The sequence below is a fragment of the Desmodus rotundus genome, chromosome 2 (assembly GCF_022682495.2).
Source record: "Desmodus rotundus isolate HL8 chromosome 2, HLdesRot8A.1, whole genome shotgun sequence".
NCBI lineage: Eukaryota > Metazoa > Chordata > Mammalia > Chiroptera > Phyllostomidae > Desmodus > Desmodus rotundus.
Window position 1 is genome coordinate 150204763 of NC_071388.1, and position 20218 is coordinate 150224980.

At 36.7% G+C, this 20218-nt stretch overlaps 1 protein-coding gene across 8 annotated transcripts in view; it reads left to right on the top strand.

Moving 5' to 3' along the window:
• The window catches only part of SLC4A10 (solute carrier family 4 member 10), a 271426-nt gene that overhangs the window by 113866 nt on the left and 137342 nt on the right, over positions 1–20218 (top strand). For all 8 annotated transcript variants that reach the window (XM_024579743.3, XM_024579742.3, XM_071220660.1 and 5 more), the window contains exon 3: positions 16950–17096. In XM_024579743.3, the coding sequence (XP_024435511.2) occupies positions 16950–17096 (147 nt within the window). The remainder of the gene's footprint in view (positions 1–16949; positions 17097–20218) is intronic.

Consider the following 20218-nt stretch of genomic DNA (forward strand, 5'->3'; position numbering starts at 1 on the left):
TTCTTTAGCCATGCAAAAGCTTTTTATTTTGATGAAGTCCCATTTGTTTATTCTTTCCTTTATGTCCCTTGCTTTAGGGGATGTGTCTGTGAGGATGTTGCTGCGTGGAATGTCTGAGATTTTCCTGCCAATGTTTTCCTCAAGGACTTTTATGGTGTTACGACTTATATTTAAGTCTTTTATCCATCTTGAGTTTATTTTCGTGTATGGCGTAAGTTGGTGATCAAGTTTCATTTTTTTGCACGTAGCTGTCCAGATCTCCCAACACCATCTGTTGAAGAGGCTGTTTTTGCTCCATTTTATGCTCCTGCCTCCTTTGTCAAATATTAATTGACTGTATAGACTTGAGTTTATTTCTGGGCTCTCTATTCTGTTCCATTGGTCTATGTGCCTGTTTTTATGCCAGTACCAGGCTGTTTTGATTACAGTGGCCTTGTAATACAGTTTGATATCAGGTATTGTGATCCCTCCTGCTTTGTTCTTCTTTCTCAAAATTGCTGCAGCTATTCGGGGTCGTTTATGGTTCCATATGAATTTCTGAAATGTTTGTTCTATATCTGTGAAATATGTCATGGGTACTCTAATAGGGATTGCATTGAATCTATAAATTGCTTTGGGTAGTGTGGCCATTTTGATGATGTTAATTCTTCCAATCCATGAACATGGTACATGCTTCCATTTGTTTGTATCTTCCTTAATTTCTTTCTTCAGTGTTGTGTAGTTTTCTGAGTACAGGTCTTTTACCTCCTTGGTTAGGTTTATTCCTAGGTACTTTATTTTTCTTGTTGCTAAATTGAATGGGATTTTTTTTCTGATTTCTGTTTCTGCAGTTTCGTTGCTTGTGTACAGGAATGCCTTTGATTTCTGGGTATTGACTCTGTATCCAGCTGTTTTGCCAAATTCATTTATTAGGTCAAGTAGTTTTTGGTGGAGTCTATAGGGTTTTTCATGTACACTATCATGTCGTCTGCAAACAGTGACAGTTTCATTTCCTCCTTTCCAATTTGGATGCCTTTTATTGCTTTTTCTTGTCTGATTGCTGTGGCTAGGGCTTCCAATACTATGCCTTCAACTATCTTTTAAATGTTGGTTTTTCTCCACATATGTCCCTGATTTCCCCCCTTATTCTTCATACTCTTCCCCAGGTGATTCACTTCCTAGAATGTTTCTTCCACCTGCAAGTACTGTAGGAATCCATCCATATGGACTCCATATGTGTCCTGTGGACCTTCATTAACAAAGAATAAACCTAAGGTAGATAAATGGAAGAGGATGAATATGATCAAAGTAGAGGTCATCTCATACAAATATTAGTTGAGAAAATAGTTAAAGGAATAGTTAGCAAAAACATGACTGCTAACTTAAAATATATGAAAGATTGCTATATGGAAGATGAAATAGACTATCATTTTATGTTACATGAACATAGGAAAGTTTTGTGTGAGGAAAAAAGCTATTAAGTTTTTTAAATTGCTCTATTGCACAGGTGGCAAAAAAACAGGGCCCGCAGGCTGAGTTCAGCCCTCCACCTTTTTTCTACCTGGTGGCAGCACCCAGCTCTTGCTTGACTATTAAGTAGTTACATTCATGCAGTCCTAAAATTACATTTGGCCCTTTGAAGGGAACCGCGAGGCTGATGTGGCCCCTGGTGAAAATGAGTTTGATACCGCTGCTCTATTGGATGTGACTACTTAGAACTACTTAGTGTTAGAAATGTTAACTTCAGCTCCTTTTTATTTAACATGTTAAAATGAGAGGTTGCAATTAGGTGATTTCTAAAGATTTTTCCATTGCTGAATTCTATGATCTTAAGAGAACTTTTAGGGTGTGCTTTAAAATGTATGTTCCTTGTTAATTCTGAGTGGCACGGAAAGTTCATTAGTTTTAAATTTGAAAAGGACTGTTCACCCTGTATTAAAGAAGGGTTTAAAAATGTCCCATTATTCATGCCTCTTGAAAACCACAGAAACTTATTCTGTATCTTTTTTCTTTTTTAAATATTTTATTACTTATGCTATTACAGTTGTCTCACTTTCCCCACATTTGCTGCCCTCCACCCAGCCCATCTCCCACTTCCACAGTCATGTCCACACCATTGTCCATGTCCATGGGTCCTTCATATATGTTCTTTGACCAGTCCCTTCACCTTCTTTCAGTCAGTCCCCACCTTCCACCTCCCCTCTTATAGCTGTCAGTCTATTTCATGATTCTGTGCTGCTGGCTCTATTTTGCTCATTAGTTTATTTTGTTCATTAGATTCCTCTTATAAGTGAGATCATATGGTGTTTGTCTTTCCCCAAGTGGCTTATATATTTTTTGAAGAAAAAAGAAATTAAAGTAGGGTAGATGAGGTTTAAAAATACCACCTAATATAAATTTTTTAATCAAAAGCTTATGTCTGGCTTTATCATCTTGAGATATAAAATTAGGTCATATTTGGTTAACATTCAAAACGTAATGACTCAGAGGTACTACCTGCTTGGTAGTATTATGGAAGTATATTGTATTTCTTCAGGAATTCTCCCAAGGTTCCCTAGAATTACTTTGTCTAAATGGTTGAATCAGACTTTAATGTCTCTAATCCGTAAATGTCTCTAATCCATTTTATTTTCTAACCCTCAGTGAGAATAAAGTGAACTTCATGTTCATTCATTCATTCACTCATTCATTCATTCCTCCAACTCTCTACTGTGTGCATATTATTAAGTGCCAGATCCTTTTCCAGGGACCAGTGAATTAGCTGTGGAAAATAAAAGATAAAAATATGGACTTTATATACTAGATTTGCCTCTGAAGTTTGATCTCAAGATGTTTAACACTGGACAGCCTAGCTTACTACTGTATTTTCAGTTTCTTTTGCCACCAGGTGGAAGTCTGGTGGCATCCAAGGAGCAGGGATAATGCAAGTTGCACTAGAGTTATGTGACCGCCTACCATCATTTGGTGCAAAGCCCTGTCCACTAAAGCTATTGATCTTCGTAATTTATCTAACAGTGTTGTCCAGTTAGTCATACAACCTCCTCTTCTGTACACACCGAAACCCGACTTGAACCTTAAATGTGAAACTTCTTAGTGACCCAAGCCTTTAATATTCCTTATTGCAAGGGCACATACATATGTGTCCCTTTCTCCACTCAAGATAAGTTCCTTAGTACCTAAATGGCTTTGTCAGAAAGGCCTTTAGCATCACAGGCCAGCTGTGCGTGTATGTGCACACCTTTGTAATCTCGTGGCTGCTGTTGAGTTTGGAGAATGGGCCAGACTCTCTTCCCAGGGGTGGTGTTGCCTGCAGATGGGGGTGGAAGTAGGGGAATGTTATCCATTCCTGCTTGTCTTCGTTTGCAGCACTGTACTCCATTCAGATATGGTTTAGTGACTTTAACTCTCAAAGCAAAGGGATTTGGGTTTAGCTTCTCTTCTTCCTAATAGACTCTTTGGATTTTGCCTAAACCTGAGGATTAAAATGGATACAGGAGGGAGGGTGCCCCCTAATTTCACTTTCCAACATCTTAGCTCTATGCTTTTCCCTCACCCAAAATGATTATTTTATATTCTCCACACAGGGGCAGGTACCTACTCAATATCCATGTAATTACTTAACTGTGCAGAGTGAATCTTTCCAGAAAGTGAAGTCAGCCTTATTAAGGTAAATTGATCAGATCGCCTCTAGGTATAGAAAATTGTCAACAACCTAAAAAAAGAAAGAATGAAAAATAAAAATTAGGAAGCTTCATCTTTATAGTCCTGCCAGGCACCAGGCAGTGTTGTTCTGATAACCCTCCCACTCAACATCCCCTGCCCCCACACAGCCTTGCTTTGTGGCATTTGCCAATTTTCGTGAGCTGATTTCACATCATCAAAGTGTTTTCACTGAACACATAGCTAAGAAGAGATGTACACACCTGACTCCAGAGACTGGTCGAAGAGCTTCAGCACATGACTGGCACCAGCTTACACGTGTGTATAGTAGCGTGCAAGTCATCGTTTTCATCCAAAATTTCCTGTAAAAAATTGAAAAATAAGAAACATAGTTTCTATATGTCAGTAGAATCCATGTTTATTACAAGGAATGTTTAAGGAAATAATACATGATTCCGTTTCCTTCCTGATGAAAACGAATTAAGTATGCTAATACATCTCTCTGGACCCCGTGTGTTCCCGCACTGCCCTTTTTCACAAGGCATGCTATCTATATTGCACTTGCCAGTACAAATCCTATCCCTCGAAGCCTGTTTTTCTGTGTGTGAAGTTTTCAGCCTACTGCAGCATAAAATGTTGTAAGAAATGGTTAAGATTTAATAATTAATTATTCAAGAAATACTTGCTGAGCTCTTAATATGCCAGATACTAAAAATATAAACAGATTAATTAGACCATATCGCCTATAATAGATCCTATCATAGGCATTATATACCTGATTACATAATTAGTTATTTAATTGGAATTTTGAAAAGTTTCATGGGAAGTGCAAGGTGCTAAGGGAATACTTACTGGTGGTTATGTATAATAAAATTAGACATATTTGATAGACCTGATTACATGGTGACATAAAAGTTCCTAGAAGCAGTAGAGGGAAAAACCAATGTCCAAGTACTCACCAGGCCTCTGTTTCTATCACATTTGCTAATATCTCATAGGTCAAAACAAGTCACATAGCCAAGCCCAGATTTACAGGTTGGCAGAATAGATTCTACCCTTGATGGGAGAAGCTGCAAAAAATGTTGTGGCCATTAAAAACAAATTCTACCACAGCATCTACTTCTTATTTGCACACATCCATACAGGAATGACAAGTGTTTTTCCTGTTTGCTTTTAGCTGTTTTACTTAATTCCTTCAGTTTCACAGGTGAATCCTGCAACTGTCTTCATGGAAATCTGTTTCCTTCTCAAAGACTCTTCAGTTTTTCCAAGCAAGCCTTTGTGTCCTTCATTACTGTAACTCCCTGAATAAGCCACTTTCTACATGTGCATGCCTTTTGAATTAATACAGTGCAAAGCTAAATCTGAAAAATTTTATAGTTTTGCATTTTTGCTCATTTCCCTGAAGCAAAGTGGCAGGGCTGTTCAGAAATCATAATTTAGTTAAAATGAGGTTGGGGAGGTAAGAAGTACCAAGTTTTCTTTTGTATTTATTTTTTAAGTATCCTAGGACATATGCCCATCTCTTTTCTCCCTCTTCCTTGCAAAATAAGACAAAAAACCCTAAATGTTTTAAAATAATAGTGAAATTGCAAGCCTTTGTCATTATAAAAATGGATATCCTGTCTCTACTTTTTCCCCTGCTCCAAAATCCCCTAAAAGCTTTTCTTTTTTTGCCCACACTACCTGTTTTTCTAGATTTCCTACTCTTCTGCTAATCCAGAACCTACTTACTATGGCCCAGCTCAAGTCGTAAGTTCTCCAGAAACTTTCCTTACTTGTGCAGGTTATCCTTGGTTTCACACTATTATAGACTCCTACAGAATTTAAAGCCTGGTGCCACATAACATTAGCTTTAATGCAGATTTTTTTTACTGCTTTATTTGTATTATGTGCTGCTGTCCCCTTTGAAGTTGAGCTCTCAAGATTGGATAGTTATCCTTTTTTAAGTGCAGGTGTCATATCCTGTCATATAACCTATCAAAATTGCAAGTTCCCTTGTCTTTTTTTCTTAGAAAATACATATTGTTAGGATTCATTCATTTATTCAAGAAATGTTGAGGCTTACTATGTTCCAAGCTAAAAAAAGAAAAAACAAAAAACACTGCTATCTCAATGTACAAAGCATTACACTTGCTATTTTTCTCAAGATAGTGTTATAAACTTACAGGAAATAGTATTTTTGAAAATATGTCACAGTAACTTCTAAACTTGTAAATCTCAAACAACTCTTTTTTTTCAACTATGGCTTTTTCATGAGCAACTCTGGCACTTTCAACGTTATCTGTTTTCTGTAGAGAATAACCACAGTCATGCGGCCTTTGTTCTGTAATGGTTGCAAATATGGCCCTAGGATGGAGTGACTCTGACCAGCCCTGGTGTTTGACTTTCTCATTCAGCAAAACCACTGCAAGAAACAACAGGGCAGTAGCCTAATAGTGTGTCTTTGCTTTGCATATACACAGTCATTCACACCCTCTTGGTCTCTTTTTTTTCTCTCTGTTCTTTTCCCTCAGTGGAGAATTTGTGTTTGACTTAAGAGTTCTTTGATAGATTATGATAATGATGCCTTGTTATGTTTTCTGACTGTTAGACTCTCCATGCAATTAAAAAGATCACATGCTCAGTCAGCTTAATGTACTTGACCTTTTCCCATGATTGACACATCCTAAATAAAATGGCTGTGGCAAATTACTAATTATGTACCAGCTGTGTTGTATTCATTGCATAGAAAACAGAAAGCTTGACTCCTCTCCTGCCAGCTAAATAAAAGAGAATAGTTTGTTAGTATTATTATTAATCACAGTAAACCACATTTCCATCCCCAAATGCATCCCTTTCCTCACTGCATTTTGTAAACAGTATACTATGACCACAACCACATCAAGAGTTGTTTTAGTACTGGTATCTCTTATCTAATGAAAATATTTACAATTATCCTGGACCTTCTCAACAAGATAATATCCACACAATTTAAATATCAAAACCCAAGATCTCTTAACAAGATTTGTGCTCAAAAAGCAGTGTTATCTTTAATGAACCCTTTGTTTTTCTAATGGGGAAATTGTATTTTCCATCAACTAACGTACAGGTAAATTCTGAATTTAGTGTTCTATACTTATCGCTAAAAAAAACTTTTAGTGAGAGAACCAAGATGGCGGCGTAGGTAGACACACTGCGCCTCCTGCACAACGAGAACTGACAGAGAATCGAACAGCAAGGGGGACCGACACCAAGGAAATAGAAAATAAACATTCATCCAGACTGGTAGGAGGGGTGGAGACGGGCACCGGGGTGGAGAGGACTCGCGTGGCTGTGGCGGGACTGAGACTGGCAGAGTGTGGGACAAATGGCGCAGGCAGTCTGAGCACTAGCAGACCCTGCGGCCCCACATTTGCACAGATAAACCCAGAGGGCCGGACTCAGAGTGGCGGAGAGTGGGGCAGGCAGAGCAGCGGGTAGCACCCGGCGGCACCACATTCGCCCATAGATAAACCGGACGAACAGCGGGCAGAGAAGCAGACCGCTGCGCAACCCAGGGCTCCAGCTCGGGGACATAAAGCCTCAAACCTCTGATTGAAAGCGCCCCTGGGGGTTGGGGCGGCAGGAGAGACTCCCAGCCTCACAGGAGAGGTTGTTGGAGAGACCCACAGGGGCCTAGAGTGTGCACAGCCCCTCTTACTCGGGAACCAGCACCAGAGTGACCCAGTTTGATTGTGGGTAGCAGAGTGAAAGATTGAAATCCGGAGGAGAGTGAGGCGGGCACCATTGCTCCCTCTTGGCCCCTCCCCCACGTACAGCGTCACCGCACAGCGACCAGCGCAACCCCGCCCCAGGAACACCTAAGGCTCCGCCCCTTAAAGTAACAGACTCGCCAAGACAAAAAAAAAAAAAAAAAATGGCCCAAATAACAGAACACTTCAAAGCTCCAGAAAAATACAACTAAGCGACGAAGAGATAGCCAACCTATCGGATGCACAGTTCAAAGCACTGGTTATCAATATGCTCACAGACTTGGTTGAATCTATTCGAAAAACAGATGAAAAAATGAAGCCTATGCTAAGAGAAACAAAGGAACATGTACAGGGAACCAATAGTGATGAGAAGGAAACTGGGACTCAGATCAATGGTGTGGACCAGAAGGAAGAAACAAACATCCAACCAGAAAAGAATGAAGAAACAAGAACTTGGAAAAATGAGGAGAGGCTTAGGAACCTCCAGGACACCTTGAAACGTTCCAACATCCGAATTATAGGAGTGCCAGAAGGAGAAGAGGAAGAACAAAAAATTGAAAACTTATTTGAACAAATAATGAAGGAGAACTTCCCTAATCTGGCAAAGGAAATAGACTTCCGGGAAGTCCAGGAAGCTCAGAGAGTCCCAAAGAAGCTGGACCCAAGGAGGAACACGCCAAGGCACATCATAATTACATTACCCAAGATTAAACGCAAGGACCTACATCCAAGATTACTGTATCCAGCAAAGCTATCACTTAGAATGGAAGGGAAGATAAAGTGCTTCTCAGATAAGGTCAAGTTAAAGAAGTTCATCATCACCAAGCCCTTATTATATGAAATGTTAAAGGGAGTTACCTAAGAAAAAGAAGATCAAAAATAGGAACAGTAAAAATGACAGCAAACTCACAGTTATTAACGGCCACACATAAAACAAAAACGAGAGCAAACTAGGCAAACAACTAGAACATGAGGGTTGTCAATAAGGGAGTGGGAGGGGGAGAGGGGGGTAAAGGTACAGAGAATAAGTAGCACAGATGATAGGTGGAAAATAGACAGGGGGAGGGTAAAAATAGTGTAGGAAATGTAGAAGCCAAAGAACTTATAAGTATGACCTATGGACATGAACTATGGAGGGGGGGAATGTGGGAGGGAGGGGGGTGGGCAGGATGGAGTGGAGTGGGGGGGGGAAATGGGACAACTGTAATAGCATAATCAATAAATATATTAAAAAAATTAAAAAAAAGAAAACAAACAAACAAAAAAACTTTTAGTATTGCTGTTCCATTCTTCCTAATATTTTCAGAATATATTCACATCTCAATGATCTGTATTTTTATTGGTTTTGGGGTTTTTAACATGATATAAAATTAATTTGTTAACTGATTAATTTAAAAACTCATTTGAAAGGATGCCCCCTTTAAACTAAAATTTTGGTCTTTATCATAAAATTAAAATTATTCCTAATAATCTTTAAAAATAATTTAGATTAGGTTTAATAAATGCCAAGTCATTTCAGAATAATAACATTTATTACTGAGTTTCTTGATTTTTTTTCTTAAGTAGTATCTATGAGAATTAAAATTCAATTTTGGATATAATATTATAGGAAAAATTTATGGTAATATTAACCTGGAAATGTTATTTATTTAAATACTGTTTTCCACTGAATCTGAGCTTATTTTCTAGTTCCTTAGGCTAGGTTATTACAGTTGGGATTTAAAAAGTTGTCAATATAGAAAGAAGCAGGAAAACAATGAAATAGGACAGGAAAATTTTATTTTGCCTTTGTATTCATTTAAGACACTGAAGGTGAGGATAATGAAAGGGAAAGGCAATTAACAAATGTGAGTATCTACTATATTATAGGACTCATGTTTAATTTTTTTTGTCTATTCTATTATCTCATACGACCTTTGTAGAAAACCTCTAAACTCATTGATAATTTTTATATCTATGTTAATTTTATCCTGAAAGCAAGCATGAGGTTTTTGGATCAGATGCAGACTACTATTATTATTTACAGCAATAACCACATTGGTCTCCATGCCCCATTCTTCCCCTTCAGTGTGAGGTTACACACACAGGAGGAGAGCTCTAAGATTACGAACCTGGGAATTTGTATAGGAATTGCTATATAGCTGTCTTTTCCTTTACTGAGAGAGGGAGAGAAATCTCTTCTCCCTTATATAAATAAATCTCAGGAAAAAGGGGGAAAGCCCCCAGTTTAAACCCTTTGGAATATAAACCAGCAGCTCTGGGGCTTCATTTTCTTCGAAATGTGAACATATAAATCTGGGAGATGTGTCTGTATCTCTGTAAGGATCTCTATTCAGTGAATCTTTAACTTCCAAAGCTTGTCCTTTAACCCAGATTCCACTGTTCTTTGCTTCAGATAATTTAATCATGCAGAAACCTGAAAATATTTTCTCTATGGCTTTATAACCATGGATGTGGTAGTTTCAATACTGTTGCAATGAGATTTCTGGCCATTAGCTTTGTTTCCATTCTTACTTTTATGAAAGAATTTACTAGCATAATGCAGTATGTCTGTTATTTATATATTTTACTTAAAATATCTCTTTATGCAAAGATTTATATACTCAATAAAAATTTATTGAGCACCAAGAACTCTCAAGCACTGTTCTGGATATATTTATCCAGTTGAAATATATTTAACAGGACAGTGGGAAGTTCCCAGGATCGTTGTGAGCACAGTAAGGAGGCCTTATGGCTGGAGTGAGGGGGAGTGAAGGGGATATCAGCAGGAGGGGATATCAGAACTACAGGGATGGGGCGTGCAGATCACAGATGGCCTTGTAAAGCATTAGAAAACCCTTTGCTTTTTCTCTGAATGAAATGGAGTGACGTCAGAAGGTTTAGTTGAGGAATGACATGATCTAACTTGCATTTTAAGGGGATGACATCGGCTGCTGTGTTTTAGAACAGACTGCCGGGACGAAAGATAGACCTGAGAAGCCCAGTTAGGAGGCTATTGCAATAATGCAGGTTGTGTATGATGTGGTCCTGACCAGAGTGGTGAAGTGAAATGACAAGTGGAGTAATTCTTGGATGCATTTTGAAAGTTGTACCAACAGATTTCCCAATTGATTGGTTATGGGCTTATAAAAAACAGGGGTCTTTAATCGTCCCAAGGTTTTGGTCTGAGCAATTAGCAAAATGTTTTGTCATCCACTGAGATGGACAAGATGGTGGAGGAGCAGTTTTTTGGAGGGAGTTGGGATGGGAGCAGGTTAGGAATTCAGCCCTGAACATGTTTATTTTAAGCTGTCTTTTGGTTGCCGTGGTTGTGTCAGGTAAGCAGTTGGATGTGTCGGTTTGGAGTGTGGATACAAGGCTTGCGTCGGAGATACAAAATTGGGGGCTGCCCACATCAGATGGTATCCCTGGCAGATTTAGGTTTTGTGGGGCCTGAAGGTTACACTATTTTCTGGGTTCTCTGAGAGAAAGAATTTAAAATTTGAATATAAATTAGGTACAGAGGCAAATTATACAGAATAATAACAAAGTATTTTTATACAAAGTACAAAATTATAACATTTGGAGAAAAAACATGATATTTTTAATTAACTGCTGGACACATATCTGTATTCTTTTTCTCCATTTTTTACCTCTAATATCAAACATTTAAAATATTACTTTCTGTTGAGAGTATAGAAAATTAATTATCTTTATCATGATTAATTAGAATTTATTTTCATTCATAATAGTCCAGAAAGGTTTCTTTCATCTTTACAACTTACTTACAATTTCATGAAAAATTATAAGGTGGTCTTAAAATTTAAGAAAATGTCTGTCAAGTTTCTTGCATATATGACCTGTAAGATTTGGAAGAATGTTCTAGAGAGTAACTCTGGTACAGTTGGAACCTTGCTTCTCCACTACCCATGAGCTTCCAGATTGTGATGCCTCTGATTCTGTGACTCTACTTAGCCTTGACCCTTTGTGTCACAATGTTAGGTGAGTTTGGCTTAGTTGATACTATGGGTATCACTGGGAGCTGATCCTACTCCGGGGTAGCTAACAATAACTTATTCAAACATGGAAGTGACTGTGAATCACATAAATATGTTTCATTTAAACCAACCTAAATATATCTCCAACTCTGTTTCCTTTGAGTTTCCCAAATTGTCCACACTCAAGTGCTCCCCATCATAAAGGTATGTTAAATTCACAAATTTTCCTAAAATATGTGACCATAAGAACACAGTGCTAGCCCTCCCCACTTACATGTAATCTGCTCAACTGACATGAATGTTCCCTTATTCATGCTTTTGCTTTCTCATAAGATAAATTTCTTTATAACTACTCAGTGCTATGATTTTATTTTTAAAAGCAGTTCAAGGTTTGCAGAGATTGTGCAGAAAGCACAGAGAGTTATGCTCCTCCCTGCAGTTTTCCCTATTGTTAACATTTTGCATTAGTGAGGTACATTTCTTAAAATTGATGAGCCAATATTAATAGAGTATTATTAACTAAAGTCCACAGTTTACAATGGGGTTCATTATTTGTTTACACCATTACAGTATTACACAGGATGGTGTCCCTTCTCTAATAATGCCTTGTGTTCCACCTGTTCATCCCTACCCGTCCCCCTCCCGGAATCCCTGGCAAACTCTTATTTTTTTTAACTGTCTTTATAGTTTCACCTTTTCCAGAATGTCATGGAGTTGCAATCCCATTGTATATAGCTTTCTCACTGACTTCTTTCACTTAGCAATATGAATTTTTGTTTTCTCTGTCTTTTTGTGGCCGATAGCTCCATTTTATTGTTGAACAATACTCCATTGTTTATTCATTCACCTATTAAAGGACATCTTGGTTGTTTCCCATTTTTGACAATTATGAATAAAACAGATATGAACAATTTTGTGCTGGGTTTTGTGTGGACATTGGTTTTCAACTCACTGGGGCAAATACCTGAAAGTGAACTAGGTATTGAGATTAGAATCTAGACAGATCTTACACATTTTATAATAATTAAGTCAAAGTGGATCATAGTGCTAAATGTAAAAACAAAAATTATGCAACTTGTAGATTACAGAGGAGAAAATCTAGGTGACTTTGAATTGGGTAATGACATTTTACATACAACATAAAAGAAAAATTATTAAATTGGACTTCTCTAAAATTAAAACTTCTACTTTGTGAAAGGCAGTTATGAAAAGGAAAATACAAGCCACAGACTAGGAGAATATACTTGCAAAGGATGTATCTGATAATGGACTGTTATCTAAAATACAGAAAGACAAAAAATAAAAATAATAAAATAAAAAAATAAATTTTAAAATAATTTAAAAATCAATAAAATATACAAAGAACTCTTAAAATTCAACAATAAGAAAATGAACAATCCAATTACAAAATAGGAGAAGAGCTGAAAGTACGGGTGGTAAATAAACATATGTAAGGATGCTCAACATCATATTTTGCAAATATGGAATTGCAAATTAAAACAATAAGGTTACCACCACACACCTACTTGAATAGCTAAAATCCAAAGTACTGACAACACTAAATGCGAGTGAGGATGTGGTACTACAGGAACTCTCATTCATTGCTGGTTGGAATGCTCAATGATACAGCCACTTTGGAAGAGAGTCTGCAGTTTGCAACAAAGGTAAACGTAGTTTATTATATAATCCATCAGTTACACTCATAGTTATTTACCCAAATATGTCTTGACTTTTTAATTAGCCCTGCAAGATTCCGCCTCAGGAAATTTCTTCAGTCTGGTCTACTTTGCATTTACTATCTTCAAGACATCAGTTCAGCTGTGTTTCCTGGCATCCTCTTCTTACCCGATTAAGTTTGGATATAGTTTCAGATTGTTTATTTTAGCCTTCATTTGGCAACTTCTTAGGATGTTACTTCTGGCAATTGCCCATCAAATTAATATTCCACAAACAGGGTCAACATTTGCCACACCCAACCAACCAGGCCCTTTGGACTTGCCAACAAGTTTCATGGTGCCTCTTATTTTTGTCTGTCTGGGAATGGTTATCTTAATCAGTAAGGGTTAGAAACCTTAGCAATCTTTAAGGTTTAGCCTAAATACCACCTCTCTGTAAAGCCTTCATTTGCAGCTCTATGGAATATTCACTGTCTAAAGTTCTTCAATTTTTACTTACTTCCCCGTCTACTCAAAATGTGGTCAAGAAATTTCAGATAAATACGAATTTTCAACTGTAATGGCTAATTTTTAGTCTTAATCTTGTTTGAATCCTTTATGCAATAGCATATAAACTGGTATCTGCTCCCTTCTTGAAACTCTTCTTTGGCTTCTTTTAAAATTTTTTTAAATTGTGAAGTGAAGCATACATACAGAAAAGTGCAGAAAGCTTATGTATAAAGTTTAATAAGTATTTGTAAAGCAAAGACTTGTGTCAAGAAATAGAACATTTCTAGCATCACAGAAGCTGCTCATGTGACTCTCCCCAGTCCTGACTCCTACTCTCCTTTATGTCAGAGGTAACAATTATTCTGGCTTTTCTATTGATCTTTTTCTGTGTATGCATCCTGGAATAGTTTTTAAATTTCTAATATTTAATAAAGGGAACTCAATAGTGTTTGTGCTGTGCATAGCTGTAGATTTTTTTATTACTGTTGTATATATCCCATTGTTTGAATGCAACCTACTGCAACCTACTGCAACCCCTACTCAAAACTGGGGTTGTTTTGAGTGTTTTGTCTTTACAAACAGTGCTTCTTTAGGCATTCATACACATACACATCTGCATGAATTTCTCTAAGTTCCAGAGAAACCGCTATGTCATAAAGTATGGCTGTTTTCAACTTCAGTAGAAAATGACATACTGTTTCAAAGTAGATTTTCCAATAGTATACTACTACTAGAACTATATGAGAAACTGGTATGCATCACACCAAGACACAGCATTGTCAACCATTTCAATTTTTGCCAACGTCATAAGAATATAGAGATATGTCATTTTGGTTTGAATTTCTATTTCCCTGAGTTGAGCACCATTCCATACTCATTTGGATTTTCTCTTTTGTTATGTGTTCGTTCAAAGTTTTTTTTCTTGCATCTTTTCCCCATTGAGTTTTCATCTTTTTTCTTAGGATTTGTAGATTTCATGTTTTGTGGCTCCCCCACTCTCTTTTAATAAATTTCCTGATGTTAATGTGATAAAATTTATTAATACTTTATATTGTGTAAGAAATTGTTTCCTTACTTGGAACCAAAAAGACAGTTCCCGGACAGAGTAGGGATGAAAGCAGGTATGTAATCTCACATGTCTGTGGTTGGAAGTTTGTGATTTCATCTTTTTATTGTTTTTAAGCCTTTGCTTTCTCTTTTTCTGACTCTTAAGTGCTAATTTTATGCAAGGCTCTATCTGAATTCTCTTTCTTGCTCTCTACTTTTCTCCCTGATCGATAGGTAGCCTTCAATTTATTAGAGTAGAGGAGTACAATGTAGTGACTGTCCAAGTAATTTGAAGTTACTAATGTTTAAGATGCCAGAGTTTGTAAATCATTTTAAGGATTCATATTTGTAGTATGTGATGTCTGAGTCTCCTAAGATGTTATGTTATTTTTCTTTCAAGCTTTTCATTATACATTTTAGATTATTTGTTCAATTTACATGAAAATAATGATGTTGAAAATTTGCAGTTGTGTTGACCTCATAGATTAATGCATGTCTGTTTGGGTGAGGGGATTTCATCTTTTCCTTATTGATTCTGATACATATGTCCAGGGGATGCCCGGGGCAATATATCATACTTTTTATATAAGTTGGGAAAGCTGAAACCTGCTGATATATAAGAATAAAATAATGTCTTATTTATATTTGTATCATTGATACCTTAGCATAATATCACTCAAGAAATTGTTCATCATATCAGTAAACATTTGTTAGGTATTTGCTCTATGCAAGGCACTGTGCTAGGTGCCAAAGAAACAAAGTGAATAAATACATGGGCCTTTCCTAGGGAAGATTCACAAGAGAAAAACTGCTTATAAGTATATAATTACAAACAAGAGTCATTGTGCTTTGGTGTATGTGATTAAGGGGAAAAAGCAGTCAACTATATTTGGAGTGAGGGGGTGTGGAAAGTTTTAAAATCCTTAAACTGAGACTTTGGAGATAGAGAAGTATTCATTAGATAGTCGGGAGAGACAAAGGTGTTTCATGTAGTAGGAAGAATAAGAGGGCATTAAGTAACAGCAGAGAGATTTGAGAAAATCTGGAAAATTCACAAATGAAGGGGTACGTACCGCCTTGTAGTGTCTGGAAGAGTGTGTTTAGAAGCCTGGCCAGAAAAATAGGCAGAGGTCAGATATTGGTTGGCTTTTTAGAGTAGTAAAATTTTTATCCTATAGGAAACAGAGAGCAACCAGTGAGTTTAAATCAGGAGAATAATGTAGTCATATTTTCATTTTTGAAGAAAAAATCCATCAGTATACTGGATAGATGAGGTGGGACAAGATTGGAGTTAGAAAAGAAAATGCTAAGGAGAATGTTCCGATAGTCCCAGTGAGAAATGACGAGGCTCCAAACTGAGACAGTAGCTCTAGGGGTGTTCAAGAGGGGATGGGTTCAAGAGAGGTAAAGGAGAATCTAGTGATCAATTGGATGGGCTTTGAGATGACTGGGTAGATAGTGCATTTACTGAGATAGGTGATAGATAGTTTTTACTTAGGGAACAAAGAAAAGGATGAATTTCATGGACATCCTGAACTTGACCTGCCTTTGGGAAGGATGTCTGCGGTCTGAGAGAGAGTTTAAAGTGCCAACATATGGGTCTCAGAGCCTGATATATATAATTTAATACATTATTAGATATATAAGTGTATATATAAAACATATAAAATATTTATATATATAATACATGTGATTATCTACTTATCTGTCTACCTATCTATCCATCCATCTATCCTACCTATCTATTAGTTGAAATCATGAGGTCAAGGACAGAGTCCTGGGGATCCCAACCTTGAATGGGTAAATGGAAGAAGAACCATCCAAGGAAACTGATATAAATAAAACAAAGGAAGAAGGAAGAGGGCCAAGAGAAAGTTGTCATAGGGAAGAAAGGGGCCAATGATATCAAGTGCCACAGATAAGAACAGTAGAACTGGAAACACTCCAAAGGACTTGGCATTACGAGAGACCTTGGTGAAATATGGTTTATTAAATACTGATCATTTCAGACCCTTAACTGGGAAGGGAAAAGAACTGATGAGATAATTGGTTAGTTGAGGGTAGGTAGAAAATAGAGTGACTTTTTAAAATGACAATAGTATAGTTATAAACTGGGGAAATAGACACAGAGAGATTAAGACAGTTAATAAACTAATGGTGATTATAAAATATATAACCAAATAATTAGTATTGTAAATGTTTGTGATAAACCTATGGTATACTTAAATAGGTATAGTACCAAAATACAGTAGCAAGCCCTAAGATTTATACCCGTTATAAACACAAAAATTATTTGCTGGATTGAATTGAACTGAGTTTCCATTAACATGTAAACTATCTTCTGTGAATAATTTAGGGTTTAATTTGTGCTTTTACTCCTGATGAAGGTCATCGGACACTATTTATCGGAGTTCACGTGCCCCTGGGTGGAAGGAAAAGCCATCGACGTCACAGGCATCGTGGTCATAAACATAGGAAGAGAGACAGAGAGAGAGATTCGGGATTGGAGGATGGAAGGGAGTCACCTTCCTTCGGTAAGAGTCACTTTGTTTTTATTATATTTGTGACTGTAATAATATTGTACTTGTTTGTGCAATCCAAATTAACAGTATACTTCATTGTTATAAAATTGTTTTAACCTTTCTAAAATATGTCGTGTTGGATGGATTGGGGAGAAGAAGGAGAGAGAAAGCTTAATCTTTATTTTTCTCTTACGCATCTGCTTCGTGAAGGTGAGAATTGTCTTGGATTTGTGATTGAGGAAAATACACTTAAGTAGAAAATCTTAGTTGTACAAACTCTTCATACTTTATACAAATAATAGTCATTGCTCTAAGTAGTTTGAAAATCTGGGGGGAAATGCTTTACAAAGTTCCCACTTACACTGTTGATAATTACCCAAATTTCATTTTAGGATGTAAAATTTCACTATTTTGAATGCTCTTCCTTTGAAAGTAGCTACAGAATATCTACATATAGTGATATAGCAGTTGTTAACAATTTCTCAGAGCCATGAGAGCCTTTATACATAATTTAAGCAAGAACCCAGCTTTTAGTCCTTGACCTTCCCATCTCCTATGACCTTCTTCACTGCACCCAGCTCACTTACCCATCCATAATTCCTCCACCTTCAAATTCACTAATGCACTCACCCTGCTCTCTAACCACAGCTTCTCTTCTTACTTGCTTGTGCAACTACTTGATCTCTTTACCTTTTTTCTATCCATGTAATAATCTTTATTTATTTTCTTATCCTATTATGATTTTGTAACTTGTAATTTTAATAATAGTTTTGCTAATATTCTAAATATCTTCGGTCCCCTGTTATAGTGTTATTCATCTTCACCCCAATTAAAAAAATTGATACTAATGTTGGGTTTCCTCCATGTCTCTGCTCTCTCCCTGCCCACCCCCCCCAGTAGGCATGCTCTGCGGGATGCAGTCATGCAGCAGGGCAGATTGTAACCATCTGAACACATGATCTACGCAGAACTTCAACACCTCTTCCCAATTCTATTACATTTCCTTGAGTTTTGAAAAAAATTTTTTTCAACCTTCTTTACCATTCTCCAGCATGCCCCTTTTCACCATCACTTAGCAGATGCTTCGTACCTCGGAGGGAAAATGTGTCACCAGAAAGAACTCACTCAACTTCCCTCCTATTAAATATACAGGCCTATATGTTAACATCTGAAGCTATCCTTTTTTCCCTTTTAATACAATAAGGGAGTTTTCTTTTTAATTATGTTTATTTCCTGTTCTCTCCCACCTGGAAACTTATACAATTTATAGCCTAAATGACCTTTTCCTCTCAACTGGATTATTCTCATCATCCTTCAAGCAGAACAGAGTCTCCACTATTTTAAATAGTTTCCAACCTTCCTCAAATGCGCATCCCCCCATTCAGCTTATTCAGATATGAAGTAAGTTAATGGCATGTGAAGTTTGGGTAACAATTTTACTTGTGATGCCATATAGATATGGCTTTATCCAATAACTGTTTTTGCTAAGTATTGAGGAGAAGTCTATAGTCTTTGTCTTTTTATTTTTAGAGTTTCTCTTTGGAACTTCAGTGATTATAGACATTTTTGTGTCCTTTTATTTAAGAAAACTTGCTAAGATAGGCCTAATGGTGGGATATTAAAAGGCCTTTTCAAATCTGTTTACACAGATACTTTTCCACATAGAAAACATTTTTCTCTTTTATCTAATTCTGTTCCATTTAATTTGGTCTCTTATTTGTGAATTAATTTTCTGCATGCTGGATTTATGATCTCTCCTCTTTATCATTTTCTTTTGTAACTTAAAATCACCCTTTCTATATTATTAATTTGATTACAGCATCAGTTCTGCATTTTACTACTTTTATTAGAGATATTGATTTTGTTCTTGCATTTTTGGTTTCCTTAAATTTCTTTCTTATCTCATTTTATTTTCTTTACATTTGTTTCTGTTCTTTCCTAATTCGCTTTTGTTTTTATGCTTGGTAGAGTCTATGTTTTCGTAGTCTAGAGAGGATCCCCACAAATTATGGACATTTTCTTTTGATCCTGATGTAGATATTTTTCAGAGGTATGATCTTCCTTTGGACCATCTAGATTTTTAGACTTCCCATTGACTTATAATATGTTTATAGACTCCCAATTTTTCTCCTTATTCATCTTTTTATAAGGCAAGGTGTATTCATATGAATATGTCCAGCTATTTCCCAAGATTTCTCAGAGAGGAGATGCCATCAGTGTGGTCCTTGTCTCCATCGCTGTATAAAGTTAGGGGGCGTCGAATACTAAATCTGTCTGTTTTGAGAGACCTATATTATCACTATAACCATCCCACTAGAATCAGCATTAATTATTATCAGTAACATTTATAAAATTCTTTATAACAGGAAAAATAATTTTGCATGCATAATTTCCTCTCTTGGGACTTAGCCCTACCTCCCTCCAAAAGACTAAATCTGGAAGATGGATATATGTTCTATTTACTATATATTGTTATGATTTCACAAGAAATTTTAAATTACAATTCAGATAAGTGTGACAAAGAGAAGTATTGAGTGCTATGAGTTAGGATAACAGCTGATTTAATTGTTTGCATATGAATTTTCTTATATGCTTGTGTGTGTGTGTTTTGCAAGGCGGGTTAGGTAGGCTTGCTCAAGTGTTTATTACAGTGAGGTAGACACTGAATGATATATAGGAGAGGAGACAGTGTATGCAGTAACCCTAAAGTGGGAAAAAACATGGTATTTTTAAAAATCTAAAAGATGGCTAATATACTGGGAAGAGAATGGGGCATAGAGTGGCAGAAAATAAGTCTAATGAGTTAAGTAGGGGCAGGGTCCCACCACAAACATTTATTTATACAAACTGAACTAACGAGCAAAATAAAGACAGACTCACAGATGGAGAGCAGGTTGACAGCTTGGGGGTAGGGGGAGGACAGGGGTAGAAGGATTGAGCAAAAAAGAAAAAAGAGAAAGAACCTAGCAATCCTACTCCTATGTACTTATCCTAGAAATATAAAGACTTACGTTCAACTGAAAAACCTATAGAAGAATACTTACAATAGTTCTATTTATAATTGCCCCAAACTGGAAACAACCTAAATATCCTTCAACAAGTGGGTGGATAAACAAACTGTACATTTCTACAAT